The sequence below is a fragment of the Pseudogymnoascus verrucosus genome (genome assembly GCF_001662655.1).
Source record: "Pseudogymnoascus verrucosus strain UAMH 10579 unplaced genomic scaffold scaffold_13, whole genome shotgun sequence".
Classification (NCBI taxonomy): domain Eukaryota; kingdom Fungi; phylum Ascomycota; class Leotiomycetes; order Thelebolales; family Thelebolaceae; genus Pseudogymnoascus; species Pseudogymnoascus verrucosus.
The window spans coordinates 409,818-429,882 of record NW_017263664.1 but is presented as its reverse complement, the minus strand read 5'-3'; the positions used below and the strand labels follow the sequence as shown (position 1 = coordinate 429,882).

Below are 20,065 nucleotides of genomic sequence, written 5' to 3'. Positions count from 1 at the left end.
CGTTTATGCCTGGCTGTGTAACACGCATCCAGAACAGCCCAAAAAGTTCTATCCCCTCACGTTCGGTATCTGTATCTTCGGTGTGGTGCCCTTCTGGCCCCTCGCGGCCTCCGTAAACGCCAATCTCTCTACCTACCTGCCTGTACGGTTAGTATTCCGTGCGTTATCGCGTTCTGGGCACGCTTGCTTTGCTTAACTTGCTTGGCCTGTGAGTGAGCGACGACGACGACGGCGTTTAGCCAAGACGATGATGAAAGAGTTTGCAAGCGCCAAGGAGAGGAGATGGGGTGATCCCCGGGCAGGAGATGGGGATGGATTGGGTGGTGGTGGTGGGAGGGTGGAGACGTTGGTGTATGTGGTACTTGGAGGTGGTGAGGTGTGTACTTTCCCGTGTGCTGTTTGCTGCTGTTTACAGTAGAGTAGACAGTAATTGGTAGTGTTAGTGGTTAGTGGTGTTAGTAGTGGTAGCAGTGTCAGTAGGCAAAGGCAAGTGGAGTAGGTGGAGCATGTCACGCCCCCTTGGATGTGGACATCCCGTGATGGGATGTGGATGCCGTATAGCTCTCCTCATCCCTACCCATCCCTACCCATCCCTACCAACAACCCGCCCTACTCCTCTCTTCCCCCCGCCCTACTCCTCTCTTCCCCCCGTCCATCTACTACAACAGTACTGTACAGCATCCCACAGCGCACATCCTCGCAACCACGGCCAGACGCAGCGCAGGCTTAAAAACCAAGGTTCCCACCCTGGGCCAACCAACTCCCATCTGCACTCCCATCCCACGATGACGCGCTAGGTGGCGCTAAGTGGGGGCTAATTGGGAGCTACTGAGACAGGTAAACAGTGCTAAGATCGCTTTGGGAGAGCTCGGCGGTGGAGAGGGGGGTGTGATTGGTGAGGTGCCAGGTGTCATGGATGGGGGCAGGTAGGCAGGCAGGGCCGGGCCAGGTGTGGACTGCTAGAGAATGGTGATTGCCGGTGGATGGGACTACGGGCGGTGGAGGGGGATACCTTGGTTGGTGGTGGACGGGGGGGGATGGGGAGGTAGAGGTTTGCGCTGGGGGTGGTGGTCGTGGTGGTGGTGGTACTCCTGGGTGGTGGATGGGATTTGGAGGTGGTTGTTTGTTTGTGCGGCGTTGTTTGTGTCTCTGATGGTTTTGCGGGTGTTGTCTCTGACGGGTGGTGGTGGTGAGTCCAACGGTTGGGTTGGGGGTTGGAACGCTTTGCTCCTTCCGTAACACGGGTATCTGGATACTGCTGTTATCTGGATACTGTTGTCTACCGTACTGCTATCTACTGTACGTACTGCTATCTACCGTACTGCTATCTACTGCCGTACTATTGTCTGGCGTCTGTTGTCTGGCGTCTGTATATGATTTCGTATAGTACGCGTTGCTATGACTGTGGACACTCTTACTGCTATTCCTCTCTGCTATGACTGCGACTGCGACTGCGACTGCGACTACAACTCCTACTCCTTTAACTAACCATCCACTATAGCAAAGGTACTTCATTTGCCACCCCAAGTGCTTACTCTGACAGTGTACTATTCCTATAGCACTTTACCGCGACTCCACTGCTCTACCCACTCTGCCACTCTGCCACTCTACCCACTCTACCACTCCTATTATTTAGCACTTCCCTACCACTTCCCTACCACTTTCCCTACCACTTCTCAACCCTACCACTTCCACTCCCCTACCACTAATCCCACTACCCTACCACTAATCTACGGCAGACTAACACGCTACTGTAACCTACAGCTCCGGGACATACTAGCCTGACATTTCCCATATCCCTTGCTCGTTTCCTTCCCTTGTTGTTTTTCTCTTCCCTTGCTATTTTCCTTGCCCATTTCCCATCTCCCATTTGATTTCCCTTCTTCATGCCAGCCTGCTGTGGAGTCACTCAAGTCACTCAAGTTACTTTTGCCACTCTAGTACTTACACACAGACCACTCTGCTATCCACAGTACATCTGCACTGCAAACAACTCTACATACTAATTCACATTCATCTCACTCTAATTCACCTCAATCCACCTCAATCCACCCTACTTCCATCCACTTTCATCAAGCTCCCCTTAGTACCTTCCTGACACCCTCATGTACCTACCAATACCACTATAAGTAACTCTACATGGTCGCTCTCGCCGTGCCACCAACCACGGCTCTCTCCTCCCTCCTCCGTACTTTCTTCTTTCCCTCCTACCTCCACACCCCCCAACCCAATCGTCGCCTCATATTCCCACTCTCCCCCCATCTCCCAATCAAAGAGCTCCAAATTCTCACGATTCAATTCCCCTCTCTACACCTCGCCCATCACTCATCATCGCCCATCACCCTTTCTCTCCTTCCCTTTCCTTCCTCCCTCTCTCTCCCCAACCACATCGACTAATCGCCTTTTTCCCCTTCTATTTTAGCCTCGCTGGATCACAACCCCTTCGTGATCCCTCTTCATTGTTTACAGACAGCGTCGTCGCGTCTCGCAACACGTCGCTTGTCCCGACACCTCTGCGAACGAAAAACATCATCCGACAAACCCCAAGCTTCTCGGAGTGACCACCTCAGCCCACCATGGCCGAGAACACCGGCCACGTTGGCGCGGCCGGCGCTCAACACCTCAATTCCACCATTGAGTCCGGCAACTTCAGCGAGAAGAATGAGGTTCCCGCCGGCGGTAGCGGCGTGCCGCCAACCTCCAAGAACAAGCCATTGGAGGAGGATGAGGAGGAGGACGAGGACATGGACGCCCTGATCGACGAGCTCGAGTCCCAGGACGGCCACGCCGAGGAAGAAGAGGAGGAGGAGGAGAACCCAGCCACTGGTCGCATCATCCCAGAGGACCAGCTCCAGACCGATACGCGCACTGGTCTCACTGAGCAGGAGGTCGCCGTGCGTCGCAAGAAGTACGGTCTCAATCAGATGAGAGAGGAGAAGGAGAACTTGATCCTCAAGTTCCTCGGATACTTCATCGGTCCTATTCAATTCGTCATGGAGGTTAGTTCTCACCCATCCGCCCTTTGCTTTCCCAATCTCCCCATCATAACATCATGGCCTGAAATATGAGGCTGCTACGTCACCGTTTCTTGGTTGACTGCTGCTCCACTTCTGTCATTACTGGACTGACATTTCTCGCCCCGACACTAGGCTGCTGCCGTTCTTGCTGCGGGTCTTGAGGACTGGGTCGATTTCGGTGTCATCTGCGCGCTTCTGCTGCTTAACGCAGCTGTTGGTTTCATCCAAGAATACCAGGCCGGTTCCATCGTCGACGAGCTCAAGAAGACGCTCGCTCTCAAGGCTGTTGTTCTCCGTGACGGTCGTCTCTTCGAGGTCGACGCCCCTGATGTTGTTCCCGGTGATATCCTCCAGATTGAGGAGGTGAGTTCATGGTCCTCCCCCGCCAATGGACGCTGCTGACCATACAGGGTACTATTATCCCCGCTGACGGTAGAATTGTTACCGAAGATGCTTTCCTCCAGGTCGATCAATCTGCCATCACTGGTGAATCCCTTGCTGTTGACAAGCACAAGGGCGACCAGTGCTACGCTTCTTCCGGTGTCAAGCGTGGTGAGGCCTTCGTGGTCATCACCGCCACTGGTGACAACACTTTCGTCGGTCGTGCCGCTGCCCTGGTCAACCAGGCTTCCTCCGGCACTGGTCATTTCACTGAAGTCCTGAACGGCATCGGAACGGTGCTGCTCGTCCTCGTTATCCTCACCAACTTGATCGTCTGGGTCTCCTCGTTCTACCGCTCCAATGATATCGTCAAGATCCTCGAGTTCACCCTGGCCATCACCATCATTGGTGTCCCCGTCGGTCTCCCCGCTGTCGTCACCACCACCATGGCTGTCGGAGCTGCTTACCTCGCCAAGAAGAAGGCCATCGTCCAGAAGCTGTCCGCCATTGAGTCGCTCGCCGGTGTTGAGATTCTCTGCTCTGACAAGACCGGCACGCTCACCAAGAACAAGCTCTCTCTCGCCGAGCCATTCACCGTCGAGGGTGTCGAGCCCGATGACCTCATGTTGACTGCCTGTTTGGCCGCCTCCCGCAAGAAGAAGGGTATTGATGCTATCGACAAGGCCTTCCTCAAGGCTCTCCGCTTCTACCCACGCGCCAAGTCTGTCCTCTCCAAGTACAAGGTTATTGAGTTCCACCCCTTCGATCCCGTCTCCAAGAAGGTCCAAGCCATCGTCGAGTCTCCCCAAGGCGAGCGCATCATCTGTGTCAAGGGCGCTCCCCTTTTCGTCCTGAAGACTGTCGAGGAAGACCACGCCATCCCTGAGGACGTCGACCAGGCCTACAAGAACAAGGTTGCTGAGTTCGCTACCCGTGGTTTCCGTTCCCTCGGTGTTGCCCGCAAGCGCGGCGAAGGCCAATGGGAGATTCTCGGTATCATGCCCTGCTCTGACCCCCCTCGTCACGATACCGCCCGCACTATCAACGAAGCCAAGACTCTCGGTCTCTCCATTAAGATGTTGACTGGTGATGCCGTCGGTATTGCCCGTGAAACCTCCCGCCAGCTCGGTCTCGGTACCAACGTCTACAACGCTGAGCGTCTCGGTCTCGGCGGTGGTGGTGACATGCCCGGTTCCGAGGTTTACGATTTCGTTGAGGCCGCTGATGGATTCGCTGAGGTTTTCCCCCAGCACAAGTACAACGTCGTCGAGATTCTCCAACAGCGTGGTTACCTCGTTGCCATGACTGGTGACGGTGTCAACGATGCTCCCTCCCTGAAGAAGGCCGATACCGGTATTGCCGTCGAGGGTGCCTCTGACGCTGCTCGTTCTGCCGCTGATATCGTCTTCTTGGCTCCTGGTCTCGGCGCCATCATCGACGCTCTCAAGACTTCCCGCCAGATTTTCCACCGCATGTACGCCTACGTTGTCTACCGTATCGCTCTGTCCATCCATCTCGAGATCTTCCTTGGTCTCTGGATCGCCATCCTGAACCAGTCGCTTAACATTGAGCTCGTCGTCTTCATCGCCATTTTCGCCGATGTTGCCACCCTCGCCATCGCCTACGACAACGCGCCCTTCTCCAAGACCCCCGTCAAGTGGAACCTGCCCAAGCTCTGGGGTATGTCCGTGCTTCTCGGCATCGTCCTCGCCGTCGGCACCTGGATCACCCTGACCACCATGCTTGCCCAGGGCGAGAACGGCGGTATCGTGCAGAACTTTGGAAAGATAGACCCCGTCCTCTTCCTCGAGATCTCTCTCACCGAGAACTGGCTCATCTTCATCACCCGTGCCAACGGACCCTTCTGGTCGTCCATCCCGTCGTGGCAGCTCGCGGGAGCCATCCTGATCGTCGATGTGCTCGCCACCTTCTTCACGCTCTTTGGATGGTTCGTGGGCGGACAGACGTCCATCGTCGCTGTTGTTCGTATCTGGATCTTCTCGTTTGGTGTCTTCTGCATCATGGGCGGGCTGTACTACCTCCTCCAGGACTCGAGCGGATTCGATAACCTCATGCACGGCAAGTCGCCGAAGAAGAACGCGAAGCAACGTTCGCTTGAGGACTTTGGTAAGTTTATTTCCCCATCTTGTGGTGGTTGTAGTGGTGGTTACGGTGGTGATGAAACGCTTGGCGTTTTGAGAATCTTGGAACTTCAGCTAACTATGCGTGTCTCACAGTCGTCTCCCTCCAGCGCGTCTCGACTCAACACGAGAAGACCGTCTAAACCGACACCGTCTCGACATAAACGTCATTTTTCCTTCGACTCTATTTTTTTCTCCTTACCTCAACGTCTTCTTCTTCTTTCTTTGCACACACCACCACCCCCCCGGCGCCCAATTCAAACGGAAATGCAGAAAACCTCTCTCCCTTTTCTTTTTTCCCTTAATTCTCGCGAAATGAGATGGGATAGATGATGGGAGATTTGGGCGAATTCTTTTATATAAAGTCCTCCAGCAGTTTCCGGAATTTAATTTTTTGTTATCAATAAAAAAATGAAGATGCCGACAGACGCCGACGCCTCGAAAAACCGTCTCCTCCCCCCCTTCGATGAGGGAGGGAGGGGATTACAAAGTTTACAAATACACTATACAGTTTCTTTTTCTTTTGCACTGCTTTTATTTTGTCAGGAAGGATGGATGGATGGAGGGGGGAGGGGTGGATGGCCGAGATGTGGACAGGGCTGGCTTTATACCGCCATCTCTCCCATCTCGTTGAAACCAGGAGAGAGAAAGGGGAGGGTTAGAGGTAGATCTGCGGACTTTTTCTGTTTGTTTTGGGAACCATTGGGGGGTACTATTGGTGCATGGAGAGGGAGGGGCGAGATTAGAGGGATGGGGGGGGGATAGAGTTTGATAGAGATGGGTGGGGTTTATGGATTGGACGGGATAGGGGGGATTCTTCTTTTTTGGGGTTGGGTTTGGTGTGTGGAAGGTGGTTGGGTTGTATGTTTTTATATAATAATTGCAAGGGTCGTTTTTTGAGTGATTTTGTTTTGATTGGCTTTTGCCTTTTTTGGCTTTTTTGACTTCTTGATTGAGATGTTTGTGCGTGCATGTTGTTGTTTTTTTGGCTTGGTTGGTTGGTGGGGTGGGGGAGGAGGGGGGGGGGTTGTAGAGGGGGGGTTGTAGATAGTTTGTGGAGAGAGGGGTTTGTAGATTGTGAGAATGTGAGAATGGGTGAAGGGGGGGAGGAGGGGGAGGAGGGAGAGGAGGGGGAGAGTGTAATTAAGTTTGAATGAAATGAGAGGTTTGTGAGAAAGTTGGGTTCGTGCTATGCTGTCTCTGTGGTGAATAGAAGCGTGGACTCGTGGACTTCTTGCTGTTGGTTTGGTTTGCTGTGGTATCCTACACAGGCTCCTGGAGAATGCGTTAGGGAGATTTAGGGTGTGTGTGGTGTGATGAGATTGTTGGGGTTTGGGCTTTGTTTTATCTTGTTGTCGGTGTCTGTTTCCTCGTCGTGGAGAAGAGTGACTGTCACCTGACAACCCTCTTATACACGACGGTGCAGGGAGTTGTAGACGAAATTATATTATGATTCGCACGAAGCTGGAAAAGAGGTGAGGTAGGCTGGCTACCTTGTTACTGTTATAACATGTATAAGCTAGCCATCGTGTATTTTAGGCAGAAGCAACTTTCTGCCGATGAAATCAACCACCCCACGCGGATCGTTACCATGTTGATGGTCCCATCTTTCCAGCTCACTGCGAAGCTTCTCATACTTTCTGTCTACCATCGAGTCTGAATGACAAAGAGTGTTACTAATACCAGCCCCCCCCACAGCTTCCTTCACAAGAAACTACTCCACCACCATAGGTTTCGACCAGGTAATAATATCCGGAAGAAAGCCATTTTTCGATATCACGGCCATATCCATATTCGTCATCCGCTCAACATCGCGGTAACCCCTCGAGGACTCCTTTATCTTTAGTGCCCCACATGATGGTTAGACTGTTGCGTGATCTAGACTAGAGCTGCCCACTTGAGGCTCTCAGCACACAGCTTTAGATAGATCATCCTATCAATCGTCGGAGACACAGCTGTCGGAATCATCACCCCGCTCCAGAGCTGAGATTGTATTATGGATTATCTCTCGCCAATCCGGCCCGTCTTCACACTCCCAGATGTGTGCAATCTCTTTGCTAACATCCTCACTCACATCCGTCCACTCCCCCCCCCTACTCTCCTCATCGTGTCGTGAGAGCGTCGTGATATCAAACCGATGCCCCGCCCATACCCCACGACAGATATCCGCGCCGCAGCTCATGGCGACCCCATAGTCTGACGTCCAGCACGTGCGCGCCATGACCACCTCACCGAATCCCAGACCGTGGATGAATGGGCCGTTTATGTATTCGGGTTTTAGGGCTACGGCTGTGGGGAGAACGAACTCGTGGGTTGTTAGGTTGCGGAGGATCCAGGTTTGGCTGGCGGGGAAGTATGTCGAGTTTCTCATGACTAGCTCCGGGTGCTTGAAGTCGGATAGACGCTTCGATGAGCGGCAACGGCGCATACATGCGTGCAATGTGCGCGTGGATGTTTGGTACAAATCAACGACCTCTTCTATAGTACCCATAGGCTCTATAGCGAGATCATAGAGCGTTAACGGCTGGGCATCCGCGCTGGTATCTGAACCCGCGCTGCTGTCTAGACAGTTCCCATCGAATCCTACTTTCATCTGGTTTAATTCCTGTTCCTCTTCAGCGGAGAATAGATGCGGTGGATAGTCCCCCGCATCGACGTAGTCACCGATGCAGATGATGTTGTGGCCTGCCCAGCGCCCGAGGAGGGAGGTGTAGTACTGCTGGATGTGCTTGTATCCTATGACCCAGAAGTATCGACTTGTGACGCTGAGACAGATGAGATCCTCGATGGAGTCAAGGTGGGCAAAGATTAGTTCGTGCAGTTCTGGGGGGAGACTGGGGAATGTGGTTAGAAAGCTGGCTTTGGCCCCCTTGTCGAAATCACTGCTTGTAGTTGTCTCGAGTTTCTTAACCCTCTGGCTAGGCGCTTCGTCATTAGCTTGACGTTTCCCCGGTCTACTATGCACCACCGTCGGAGGGTCCTTGGCTGGGCCAGATGTAACCACATCAATGGCAGGGGGAGTGTATTTGGGTTCTGTTGGCACGAGTGTGGAGTCTAGGGAGCTAGAGGGGGGAAGCTGCGGTTCAATTGGGACGGCGAGGACATGGACAAGGGCTTTGGCCGTCCCGCCAAATAACATCTCCCGAAGCTTGCCTCCATTTCCTAACGCCCTCCTTAATCGAGGAGCTGAGATCATGAAGTATTGGCCCATGCTGTGGGTGTGGTGATGGCGATGGCGATGGCTTGATCGAGAACAGATGATAAATAATGTGGACGTTTTGCAGATAGGACAAGAAGGCTGGTCTGTGCCGCTGTACTACGCAGACGGAGTTGGAGGAGAGGGGTGGTGTGGTTGAGGCACTGTAAGAGATGGCTGATTGCGGCTTCCAAGCACAACTGTGGGAATTGAAGCTCACGTCAAACTCTTCTATGAGCTTAAAAGTGAAAACACTTCCATGTAGTACTATGGTGAACAAATCCAGTCACGCCATAAACGGAGGCTCTCTGCAAAGTAGGTGCGAAGGCAACGATACAACTGTTGTTTTGAAAATCGAGACTGGCCAACGGAGCTTTCGGACAGAAAACCTTCTACTTATGTATTTATGTATCACTCTTTTGTGAGTGAACAGAATAGGCAGCCTTGGTGCTTGTGTGGTTCGTCCTGCAGCTAATATTAACACGGCGACCTGCATGATGGTTGCTGTCACCCCTCTGTACCCCCCCAAGTGACATTGCTATGGTAGACCGCTCTGCCGAAACTGACTATATATAGATTTAACAGGGTAGAGAATGCAACAACGAGGCTGAACACATGCAGGTTCATATTTCAGCTTGACCTTTCTCTTTTCTAAAAGTTTCCACTACTCTGATAATACACATATCTTCTTTATCAAAATAGGAAACTATCCCGCAATGGTTCTCGAATTCCCAAACTCGCGCAATGACTGGAAATTAGACGCAGTTGGCCTCCTCGCTATCATTGGCGAAACAACCACAGAACCATGTGTTGAGCCTATGACAGCCTCATATCTCTGTCTCCTCCCCCGCCTCATACCGGCGCCTCAAGCACTTATTCGACCTAACCGCCGTCTCGCACTCTCAAGAGCGGATGCTATTGTGGCTGGTGTCTATCAGGGCATAGTGAGACCCCAGCTTTCATACACTGCCAATCAAATATCCCCAATCGCAAATATGGAACCTTTTGCTGTCCGTGTTCTTGATTGGGCAGCCCCCTGTGACAGGGAAGATGCCGGGAGGCGGCGGGAGGGGCGGGTACGCTCTTGGTTAGATGCGAGCTGGTTCTATGAAGCGAGGTCACCTTCCCTTTGAGTCGGTGGTTACAATAATAGACGCTTGCCCCTAGTATTCATTTTATCCTTCGATCCTTTGATCCTTCGATCCCTCGATCCTTCGATCCTTCGATCCTTATTCCTATGAGACCGCATGTCGTCCAGGTAACCTTCCATCTATCTGTTAACATCTTGTTGTGTGGTTTTAGTTGATGGCACAAAGTTTCTATAAGGTTGGCTTATGAGGTCCTAAGTTGATATTAAAGATTGAGTGAAGACTTGAATTGATTGTGATCTGTCTAATCTAATGAGTGGTTACTCGTGCCTTATATACACTAGGTTAAGCCAAAGGAGTGCACTAAATATAAACTCTCAAAGTCTATATTAATACCTAAACCTGTGCAGTGGGGTTGCAAAAATAACTGCCCGCGTATCTCTGACACTCGGATAGCACCGCTTTTGGAAGTCCATTCTACACCAGGAATGAAAGCTAGCCAACTAGGGTCCAAAACCAGTTAGTCGTTAGGGGCTGAGATAAGGTAATTTCCCAGATGCACGATCGTCAAAGAGGGGTATTCAAGAAGCCAGTGTCGGCAGCAGTGCCAACAGGGTGACGAAAGGTCTATATAAGCTGAAACTTAGTTCTATCCAAACCATATGAGCTGAACCCTAGGGAATAATGCCATTCAGCAGTATTTCAACACAGCATAGAACTGTGCCACCCACAGTAGGAGGCTGACCTGATGTAGCATGAATTACGGTATTGCAGTCCTGCCTCCTCAGTCGCGATACCCTCCTCAGACGCGATACCCCCCTCGGACTAGCCCCTCACTGGCCCAGATACGAGCTGAGCTTAACTACAAGCGCCTTCGATCTGCCTCGCGGCCCCACCATCGCCAATCCTCTACCACGAACTCTCGGAGACTGAGACGCTGCTGACCAGGGCGTTTGCAAGCTGCAGCATCCAACCAGTCGCAAAAATACCTCTACTCTCGTGCTTAGCCCACTGACTTGCTCGGCCTGCTGATGTGCTTGATGCTCGTCTCTAAGCAAAAGGGTATATATAGGTTCTCAGGTCCGAAGGAAACTCTCCTTCATCCATCATCATTCACAAGAGCTTTAGATAGTAGTTTCCACAAAGCGAAAGTTTGGGACTATTAAGATCACCTCAACTTTATCCTGCAATACCAAACACCCTCTCCCAATCAGCACCATGCAAATCAGCTTCATTCTCACTGCCGTCTTCGCTCTAGGCGCTGCTACGGGAGCCTCTGCCACTGCTAATCGTAAAGCCAATGAGTTTACAAGCGGTAACTGGTAAGCCTTCTACACCTACCTCAACCCACATATCCCATTTCATCTATAACCTACGAGTTATACGAATGCAACGCTTACTAACTCCCGCTTCCTTTCTCGCAACAGTGCCCAAGGAACCGCCTCCTATGAGCATCAAAGCAACTACAACGTCGACGTCACGATGGACGATACCAGTCATTCCGTCTACTTTGCCTCCGGGCCCTGGTTCTACTACGGCGGCAAGACCGGGAACGGCGGCAGGTGTACGGGCGATTTGCTAGGAAGCTGGGCGAACGATAATAGTCATCCATGTGTGAATTTGGATCGAAGGGGTGCTGACGGTCGTCGTATTAAGTGCGTTAAGTGGAATAATGGGATCTAAGTTAAGGTCTTATAGGGAAATCTAATCTATTAGATGAATAGTAGTATGAAGCTAATAGGGCTAAGGAAGTTAAATGGAATGAAGTTTAAGATATATCTTTTTTGTCTCTAAGTCTAATTTTATACACCATCTCTACATAATTCTTAAAAAGGATAATGTTGTTTAGCCTTTATTATCTATCTAAGTTTAAATTTATCTACTAAGATTATATCTATACCCTAAAAGGCATAATCCTTTAGAGGCCCCTACATAAAAATTGGCAAAACTGTATTAGCGCTCATTAGAGCGTTGATCTTTAGTTGGTAGTCTGTCTCTTGATCTTCACATAGATCATCTTGTATCCAAGATGATTCAATCATTCTCCTTATTGACCGTATATTGTCAGTGTCCCGTCTTTTTAAAGCCTTGGAAAAAAATTCGTGGATAAGAAGCCTTTGCTCATCTGATCTAGCTTCACATCCAATTATGAACAGCGGCCACACGCTCTCACAGTATTCAAGCTGTTTGATAATACTAAAAGCGTTTCTGAGGACACTTTCTGTTGGCTGAAAGCCCACTCGAGATCTTCGGCCGCCTCGGTGAAGATAAACGAGTCCGGCTAGTCTGTAGAGCTCGGCAACTAGGTCTGTTCGTTTTTGCTCTCGAGGTGTAGTTGTGGTAAAGTCGTTATGCCGGCGTATTGATATGAGACGCAGCTCTATAGAATCTAACTGTTGCTTATGTTCTCCAGACAGGAAGTTGGGGTGAGATCGAGGCAGCACAGCAGAACAAGTAAGCGAAAGAATATCCAAAAACTCGAAAGAGCAGCCTAGGAAGCTCATGATCTTCGATCGTCAGTAACAATAGCGCCAACAGTTTAGCTAAGATCGCTAGAAAGAGCATACCCGTGATCTATCAGGGATGAGTGAGTAGATATTCCGGAGCTGCGGATCTTCTGCACACGGCTGACGATACACGCACGACTCAGATTGACGCCAGTGAGATGTGCTGAACTGGGCAAGTATAGTATGGCAAGATAACCAGTCGAGTAGAAGTACTTCGTCACTACCCAAAATGCGCGGGAGAGACATCGCTTTCGCAAGTTTAATTGCCCCACACACAAAGAAGGCCCAACCATCAGCAGTATCAGTGCTACTGGAGATCTATTTATGACTTAGCTGTCTATGCATGTAGAAGAACTTTTCATCTTACCTTATACCAGCCTAATAACAGGCTGGCAGCTAGACACTGCAGGTGCTCACTGAGGTGCATCCCTTCTTTCACTGAAGCTGCGAGCATCGAGATTGCCTTGCTCTTGAATAGAGAGGCTTCTGCGCCCCCGTACAATTTCAATGATGACAGTGCTAGAATCCCTTGTAGTACGGCACTAGATGCCGGTGTTTCATCCTTGAGGGCAATTCTCAAGAGGAATTGGGAAAATCTACTGTCGTCTCCAAATGGGGCCAATAGGTGCGGCACCATAGTTGTAACTATATTTGATATTAATATGTTAGGATTCACGTTAATTGGAATGGGACAAGCAATCGCGATGACTTACAATACGAGAGAATCATCTGTCTGTCGGCACCGACTCTAGGTATGGGTGATAACTGACCAGGCACGTCATTCGACCACACATTAAAGTGCGCCGCTATTGTTCGTTAGCAAACTTGCAGGAATGGCGAGCAGCGAGAGATTTACGAGAAAGATGCTTCTTCTCCAATTCCACCTGCAAGGTTATGTCCCATCGGGACATATTCACAAAGATAGCTCCACCTTCAGGTAATACCTGATTGGGGAGCGCGTGCTGACCAGTGATAAATCGACGGGCGTCCCTTGGCTTCGGCCACGATAGTCGAGTGGCTAGACGAATGCATTCTCTTTTTGACCTTGTGCAATTAATACAAATCGGGAAAGACCTATCACACCGGACTTTGCGATCTGCTACAACGTTAGAAGACAAGTTACTTTCGATCAGGGAGATGCCTGAGAGGCTCTATGAAACTCATTAAAGACCTTTGCATGTCCAACAAGCTTGCTGCTTGCTGTCTCGTGATTCGCCATCCATTGCACGTGAATCAAGGTCGAAAATCGTCAAAAGCACGAGGTTCTATATCACCATCACAGACCCGCTGGGGCCTCGTATGATCTGGGGGATTAATGTACCAGAATGATGCGGCATGTCGTCAAGGAGAGAGATGAGGTGGCTCGTCGCGCCTACTGCGTTATTACCAATCTTCAGCTTAGTAATCTTATTCGTAGCCATAGTTATCAAAAGGGTCTTTATCATTGACTACGTCATCTCTCAGTGGTCATCTGCCGTACTTAACTAACTTAGCCTTAATGACAAAATAATAAATACTATTAACTATCAAGATAAATTGCTATCTAATCTAAGCTGTTTCATCCTACTTCTAAGTCGCTTTTATCAATAGATGTCTCCACAGACAAGGCTATATGATAGATGGGTATTCTTCCCTTGCAGTAATACACATTTTTTACTAACGCAAACTATTAATGATACACGTTCAGAATTCAAATTGACAGCCTCTAAGGGCAATCAAATATCCCTCCATCAGTCGCACACATGCATTAGATGCATACTATGAACATCAAAACCGGTATTAAGCGGCACCAGCTATGGCGTCGACCTTTTTTTCTTTCAGGGAAATAGTCCAATCAACAGCCGCAACCCCCTATGATGGAAACTGCAGCTAGTGCTACAGCCGCATACCACGTTTGAGTGATCGTGTGGTTATATGCGACCAGAACACCTGGCAAGTACTGAGGAGTAATAACGTTCTTAAGCGCTGTTGCGCCTGTTGATGAAACAATATAGGGTGATAGGCCAGGAACGGCATCCGCCAAGTTCTGCACCAGCAGATTTGAGAAGATGGTATCAGAGACAGAAACGAAGATGGCACCTCCCAGAGTCTGTGCAAAGACAACCAACGCCATTGCAACAGGAATATCAACGGGCGGTACCGCTACCTGAACAACGACAAAACAGACTTGCATGCCTGCTCCGATCCCCATGCCGTAGAGAACCTGATATCCAATCCATGAAGCATGGCCACTATCGACGTGGAAAGTTGTGAGGAGGCCGACACCGACGGAGGAAACTACAGATGGGAATAATAAAAATGGGCCATAGTAGCCAGAGGCGGTAATGCCGCCCCAGGAAATGAAGGTGCAGATGATGACTGCAAGGACTATCGGGATGTTCATAACGCCTGATTTAATAGGGGAGGCGCCTTTAATTGCCTGGAACCAAATTGGGATCTTCAAGAGAGTATCATTAGCAATGGAATTCAGATTAGAGCAGGGAAGAGACTCACAAAGTATACAACGACAAAAAACGATGCGCCGAGTGTGATATTGAAAACAACAGAACCCCACACGTTGCGGACTTTAAAGATTCTTGGATGCACTGTCGCATTCTCCCCTTTCCAAAGTTGGACCAGGACAAATCCGACAAAGAGTACACCAAATAAAACAAAAAGGGCGATGACCTTGGCATTGGCCCAATAGTATTTTGAGCCCCCAAATTGCAGCGCTAGTAGCAGGCAAACTATTGATGGTACGAATAATAGAGTACCAAAGGCATCAAACTGGTTCAATTGTGCTCGCCATCCAAATTTTGGCTTCGATGTCCTCCCGGGAGACTGAAAGTAGAACCCAATAAAGAACGCTGTTACGCTACCAATAGGCAAATTAAGATAGAAGCACCATCTCCAAGTAGCTTTATCCGTGAGAGCGCCCCCTATCAGTGGCGCAACGACAGAAGCAATGCCAACATAGCGCCGATGAGAGAAGTGTAGGTAGGGCGTTGGCGTAGAGGAACGGTTCTGGAAATGATAAGCATTGCGCCGGAGAAGATACCGGCGCCACCGAGGCCAGCAATTGCACGACCGACAATGAGAGCTGTAGAGTTGGGTGCGACACCACAAACAACTGATCCGAGCTCGAATATAGACAAGGCAATCAGATACACTAATTTAATGTCGTAAAATGTATAGAGCTTGCCGTATATCAGCTGGGGAGCGCAGCCGGCAAGTAGCTATGCCGAAGCATACCATCCGACATCATCCAGGGCGTGGAACTCGTCCGTAATGCGAGGAATGGCAGTCGCTATGATCGTGTTGTCGAGAGAGAAGCACAGAACTGACAAGCAGAGAGCAATCTGTTGGTTGATATTATTAGGAAGGTTCTTCGAAGTATCAGAATAACAGGAGTACGAACTGTGATAATGACAAGTCGGGTTCCATGTGGATAGTCGGCAATCTCATCCTCCTTTGGTGTCGTCTCCACAGCCTCAGATGAGACCACTGCCTCACCTTCGCTCTTTAAATTAGCTTCCAGTGGTTTATCATCTAAATTATTATTTTCTGAGGCTGTGCCTAGGTCTTTTCGGTCGTTCATGATGATGGTTTGGTTGACATCTCTGTGTTAAGGAGGGGAAAAAATGATTGTAGTAGAACAGATTAGTGATGAACAATTACAGGAATAATGAGAAGAGACTTTCTACCTCTCGTGCCAGGTATTTAAGAAATATGCTCGCACAAATTTGCGCTACTGATTGTTGATAAACATTGCAAAAATTTGCGAGCTTTAAGCTTTGGAGCACGGCAAATAATGCTTACATACCTCCTGAGGTCGCCCTACTCTTAACTTTAATTCTAATATCGAGCCGTGACACGATTTCGTCATCATTTACCATGTACTATGCCCTGCACCTAATTAGTAACCTTGCTTATGAGACATTGGCAAGTATTTGCGGGTGATTGGTATGTCTTGCACCAGATAATTGGCGATCTTGCTTATGAAACGTTGGCAGGTATTTGCGAGTGATTGCTAAGAGCCGCCATGACCAGTTGCACCTAACACGAAAACACGACACGAACGTTACCAATCATTTTATCGCAATGCTTTAGCGTAGAGAGATGAACGATTTGCACCATTTTTTACCCGGCGCTGAGAATCCCGCCGACTGCTAATGATGAACAGTATAAAAGGGAGAGGGAGCATCCTCCGCAGCTCGAACCTCCTCTGCACTGTACGAAGCAAACGAAACTATGTCGAAGTATCTTCTTGATCTCACCAACGAATTTTCCGGGCTCCGGGCTCTCGTGACTGGCGGCTCCCGCGGTATCGGTGCAGCGGCGGCGCAGCGCCTGATTGATGGCGGCGCGAAGGTCGTGGTTACAGCCCGCAACTCCCACGAAGAAACACCAGTAGGCGCCATCTTCGTAGCGGGTGATACCCGTACAAAAGAAGGCGCAGCAGCTGTAGGGCACGCCGCGCTTGAGGCTTTGGATGGCAGGATCGATATCCTGATCAACAGCGTCGGCGCGGCTCGGCTTCATGCCAGCCTGGAAGCAATTCCCGATGATGAATGGATCGACTCGCTGAATATCAACTTCCTGGCAACTCTCCGGGTGACGGCCGCAGTGCTGCCGGCATTGAAGCAGTCGAAGCACGGCGCTATTGTGAACGTGTCGGCCGGTGGCCTGGTTCCATTCGCAGGCGCAATGGCGCATTACGGCGCGGCCAAGGCAGCGCTGAACAACTACTCCCAGGGCCTGGCTAAGGAGCTCGCGCCGCTGGGCGTTCGTGTCAACATCGTGACGCCCGGCCCAATCTACACACCCGGCGGCGATGAGGTGCGCAAGCAGATTACCACTGCCATGGGCATCACCGACCAGCAGTTCATGTCCACGGTACCACTGCAGGGCCGGGGAGGCAAGTCGGAAGAATTGGCTGAGGTGATCGCCTTTCTCGTTTCCGATCGCTCATCGTATGTCACCGGCCACAATCACTTCGTCACCGGCGGCTGGGGCGAACTGGTCTGAGCCTCCCAGACTGGGCTCACCAAGGTCCGACCTGTACCCGTCTCCGCAGCGGAAGAGTCATCCCCATAACAATTGCTGGGATGTGGGGAGACATAGCTAGACTGTTTCGGATTGAACGTAGCCTAACTTGGATTAAATGAATCGTACTCAAGCCAAGCCCGTATTGACAAAAAAGACTTCACACTGTGATTTGATAGTTCAATGTCTCTACCCGAGGTTATCATCTGAAACGCGGAAACAATGTGCAATTCCGCGATTGATGCCCAACCTTGCGGCACGAGGTTACGGAAACAAGGAACAATTTGCGAACCTTAATTCTACCATAGTTCGATTTATGGAGCTAGCTTACGGAAGGTGGGTAACAATTTGCGAACCTTGATTCTGCCACTAGTTTGATTTATGGAGCTAGCTTACAGAAGGCGGGCAACAATTTGCGAACCTTAATTCTACCACTAATCGTCATGACCAAATATTCGCTTCGCTCATAGTTGGAGGAAGCGACAGCGTGGTCTGGAAGTGACTGCACTGTTTGGCGTTCGCGGCTACTAATTGCCTTTTCGTGGTGCTTTATGTAGAGGGGTACATAAATTCGTTATCTTAATGAATTCTCACATCGTTGCTCTCACTCGCTCTTGCTCCCACTCTCGTACTTACTCCAACTCTCTAACTCTCACTCCTACTCTAGAGCCTATTCTCGTGTCCACTCTCGCTCTCGCTCTCGCTTAGAGCTTCTAAATCTAGTAATGGATCCTAGTCCCTTTGAGGAATTAGAGGGTACATGCAAAAGTACCTGCAAATTTAGCTTTTGGGGGACGCAGTTCACTTCTGCAGCGCACATTGCTTGCTACAACAATTATAAGCAAAGCGAATATTTAGTCACAACAACTAGTCCAATTTGTGCCTTTAAGAAGTATCCAATTGGCAGGCAAAATGGTTCCCAGATCTAAACAGAACTGCATTAGATCCCTAATTTAAGATTGCCATTAAAAGGCACAACGTCTAAGTCCAGCCGTGCTCTCACTTCTCCTCCTTGACTTGAACGAGCAACTTGCCTACAGTTAAGTCATAGTCAGCGAATCATGAACTCTCCCAACAAATTGTCAGCTCGTAGGCTTACCAGTGTTGGTTCCTGTGAATATGCCAGCGAGCGCCTCTTCAGCAACAGCCAGCCCACCTTTGATAATGGTCTCGCTACGCTTCAGCTTGCCTTCTGCTAGCCACTGTGCGAGAATCTTGGTGGTAACAGAAAATTGATCTGCATATTCGTTCATAAAGTAGCCTTGTAAGCTTGGTAGAAGTTAGCCCTATGTAATTTGGTTTAAGAGACAGCAATGTACCGAATGCTCTTAAAAATGATGTCCAGATAGTTCTATCGTAGTTGCGATTGTCAGCATATGCTAAAATAAAACATTCGTGGCAGAGAGAGTTACCTCAATTATCGCTGTATTTCCAGAGTTATACAAACTGGTGGCTATAAAGCGTCAGCAATCAACCTCTTGCCTAATAAGAGTAACGCCTAAGCATACCACCACAAAGAACAAATCTTGCTCGCGGCTTTGCCCTACTCAATGCAAGATCCAAAATCTTGCCACCGACATTGTCAAAAAAAACATCGATGAGCCCATCCGTCTTTTGCTCAAACTTCTTTGCAAAATCTTTGTCTTTGTAATTCAATGCATCACAACCCAGCTCCTTCAAATAGCTGACCTTGTCATCCGTCCCCACAGTACCTAGCACTTTTGCGCCCTTTAACAAGGCAATTTGGCAAGCAGCAGTCCCAATTGCACCAGCAGCACCAGAAATAACGACAAAGTCGCCAGCCTTGATATCTGCCTCTTTAATTAAGCCAAAATAAGCACATAATCCTGAGAATCCCAGAACTCCTAGGCTGTCGGTAAGTTTGGCACCATTCGGAAGATTTATCGGAGTCACGTTCGCAGCATCAGTAATTGCAAGCTCGGCCCATCCAGCATTGAACGTGAAAACCTTCTGTCCTACGGAGATGGTTGGGGCCTTAGAAGCAAGGACGTTTGCAATTACAACCCCAATCATAACAGCCCCAACTTCCACAAAAATTTCTACCGAAGGGCGATAGGAGCCTGAACCTGTGTCTGTTAGCTTCATGGATGAAGATACGGCAGCCGAATATTCCTGGATAATATGAAGCCTAGGCTGAATTCCTGCGTGCGTACGTACCTTCTTCGATCCATCCTCGCATTGCTGGGTCGATGGAGATGTACAGTGTCTCCAAAAGTACTTGACCATCTTTAAGGTCATCCGCTGTAAGGATTGGGTTCGTGGCCAGTTTGAAGGTCTCGCCAGGGACAATGTTCGTTTTTGGGTGCTTTGCTAGGATAAGGGATTGGAAGGTGGTTTTAGCCATGGCGAAATAATATTTGAACGGAGAAAAGGCGTTGTCCTACTTTCTTTCTAATATACTACGTTGCCCTTATATACTATGGCACTTGAGCGTCTGAGCTAGTGCTAAATTATATCTGGCCCATTAATATCACATGATTTGTAATGCCAGGTTATTACACAGCCCGTACGACCAAAAGAGGTACAATTCGCAAATTGTTGCTAGCCTTACCTAATCTAGTTCCACAAAGTGTCCCACAATTCGGAATACTATATCAGAAATAAGGTTCGCGAATTGTTGCCAGCCTTCCGTAATCTGGACCGTAAGGCTAAGTAATGATTGGTTGCATCATATCGAAGCTAAGATAGT

The 20,065-nt window shown here is 49.6% G+C and overlaps 7 protein-coding genes across 7 annotated transcripts; 3 read left to right on the top strand and 4 right to left on the bottom strand.

Annotated features, from left to right (window-relative positions):
• The first annotated feature begins 2,032 nt into the window (after positions 1-2,032).
• Positions 2,033-6,287, top strand: PMA1 (plasma membrane H+-ATPase). Its single transcript, XM_018273298.2, has 4 exons — positions 2,033-2,999; positions 3,150-3,380; positions 3,428-5,525; positions 5,636-6,287. The coding sequence occupies exons 1-4, from the start codon at positions 2,577-2,579 to the stop codon at positions 5,680-5,682; spliced, it is 2,799 nt and encodes a 932-aa protein (XP_018131920.1). The 5' UTR covers positions 2,033-2,576; the 3' UTR covers positions 5,683-6,287.
• A 780-nt stretch (positions 6,288-7,067) lies between these two features.
• VE01_03815 (uncharacterized protein) lies at positions 7,068-8,961 on the bottom strand. The gene has a single exon (XM_018273297.2). It carries the CDS (start codon positions 8,748-8,750, stop codon positions 7,476-7,478), a length of 1,275 nt encoding a protein of 424 aa, XP_018131921.1. The 5' UTR covers positions 8,751-8,961; the 3' UTR covers positions 7,068-7,475.
• Positions 8,962-10,735: 1,774 nt separating this feature from the next.
• VE01_03814 (uncharacterized protein) lies at positions 10,736-11,586 on the top strand. The gene is made up of 2 exons (XM_059463570.1): positions 10,736-11,145; positions 11,251-11,586. Exons 1-2 carry the CDS (start codon positions 11,042-11,044, stop codon positions 11,504-11,506), a joined length of 360 nt encoding a protein of 119 aa, XP_059319832.1. The 5' UTR covers positions 10,736-11,041; the 3' UTR covers positions 11,507-11,586.
• Positions 11,587-11,671: 85 nt separating this feature from the next.
• VE01_10767 (uncharacterized protein) lies at positions 11,672-13,665 on the bottom strand. The gene is made up of 6 exons (XM_059464219.1): positions 13,502-13,665; positions 13,187-13,426; positions 13,044-13,136; positions 12,698-12,975; positions 12,391-12,648; positions 11,672-12,330 (listed from the first exon to the last, which is right to left on the bottom strand). Exons 1-6 carry the CDS (start codon positions 13,551-13,553, stop codon positions 11,752-11,754), a joined length of 1,500 nt encoding a protein of 499 aa, XP_059320202.1. The 5' UTR covers positions 13,554-13,665; the 3' UTR covers positions 11,672-11,751.
• Positions 13,666-14,008: 343 nt separating this feature from the next.
• On the bottom strand, positions 14,009-16,138 carry VE01_03813 (uncharacterized protein). The gene is made up of 4 exons (XM_018273295.2): positions 15,728-16,138; positions 15,562-15,668; positions 14,824-15,184; positions 14,009-14,767 (listed from the first exon to the last, which is right to left on the bottom strand). The coding sequence occupies exons 1-4, from the start codon at positions 15,905-15,907 to the stop codon at positions 14,165-14,167; spliced, it is 1,251 nt and encodes a 416-aa protein (XP_018131962.1). The 5' UTR covers positions 15,908-16,138; the 3' UTR covers positions 14,009-14,164.
• Positions 16,139-16,560: 422 nt separating this feature from the next.
• Positions 16,561-17,337, top strand: VE01_03812 (uncharacterized protein; the record flags this gene model as incomplete). The annotated part of the gene is made up of 1 exon (XM_018273294.1): positions 16,561-17,337. The coding sequence occupies one exon, from the start codon at positions 16,561-16,563 to the stop codon at positions 17,335-17,337; it is 777 nt and encodes a 258-aa protein (XP_018131963.1).
• A 997-nt stretch (positions 17,338-18,334) lies between these two features.
• VE01_03811 (uncharacterized protein) lies at positions 18,335-19,787 on the bottom strand. Its single transcript, XM_018273293.2, has 6 exons — positions 19,534-19,787; positions 18,864-19,442; positions 18,768-18,808; positions 18,675-18,706; positions 18,455-18,624; positions 18,335-18,389 (listed from the first exon to the last, which is right to left on the bottom strand). The coding sequence occupies exons 1-6, from the start codon at positions 19,718-19,720 to the stop codon at positions 18,355-18,357; spliced, it is 1,044 nt and encodes a 347-aa protein (XP_018131923.1). The 5' UTR covers positions 19,721-19,787; the 3' UTR covers positions 18,335-18,354.
• Between the last annotated feature and the right edge of the window lie 278 nt (positions 19,788-20,065).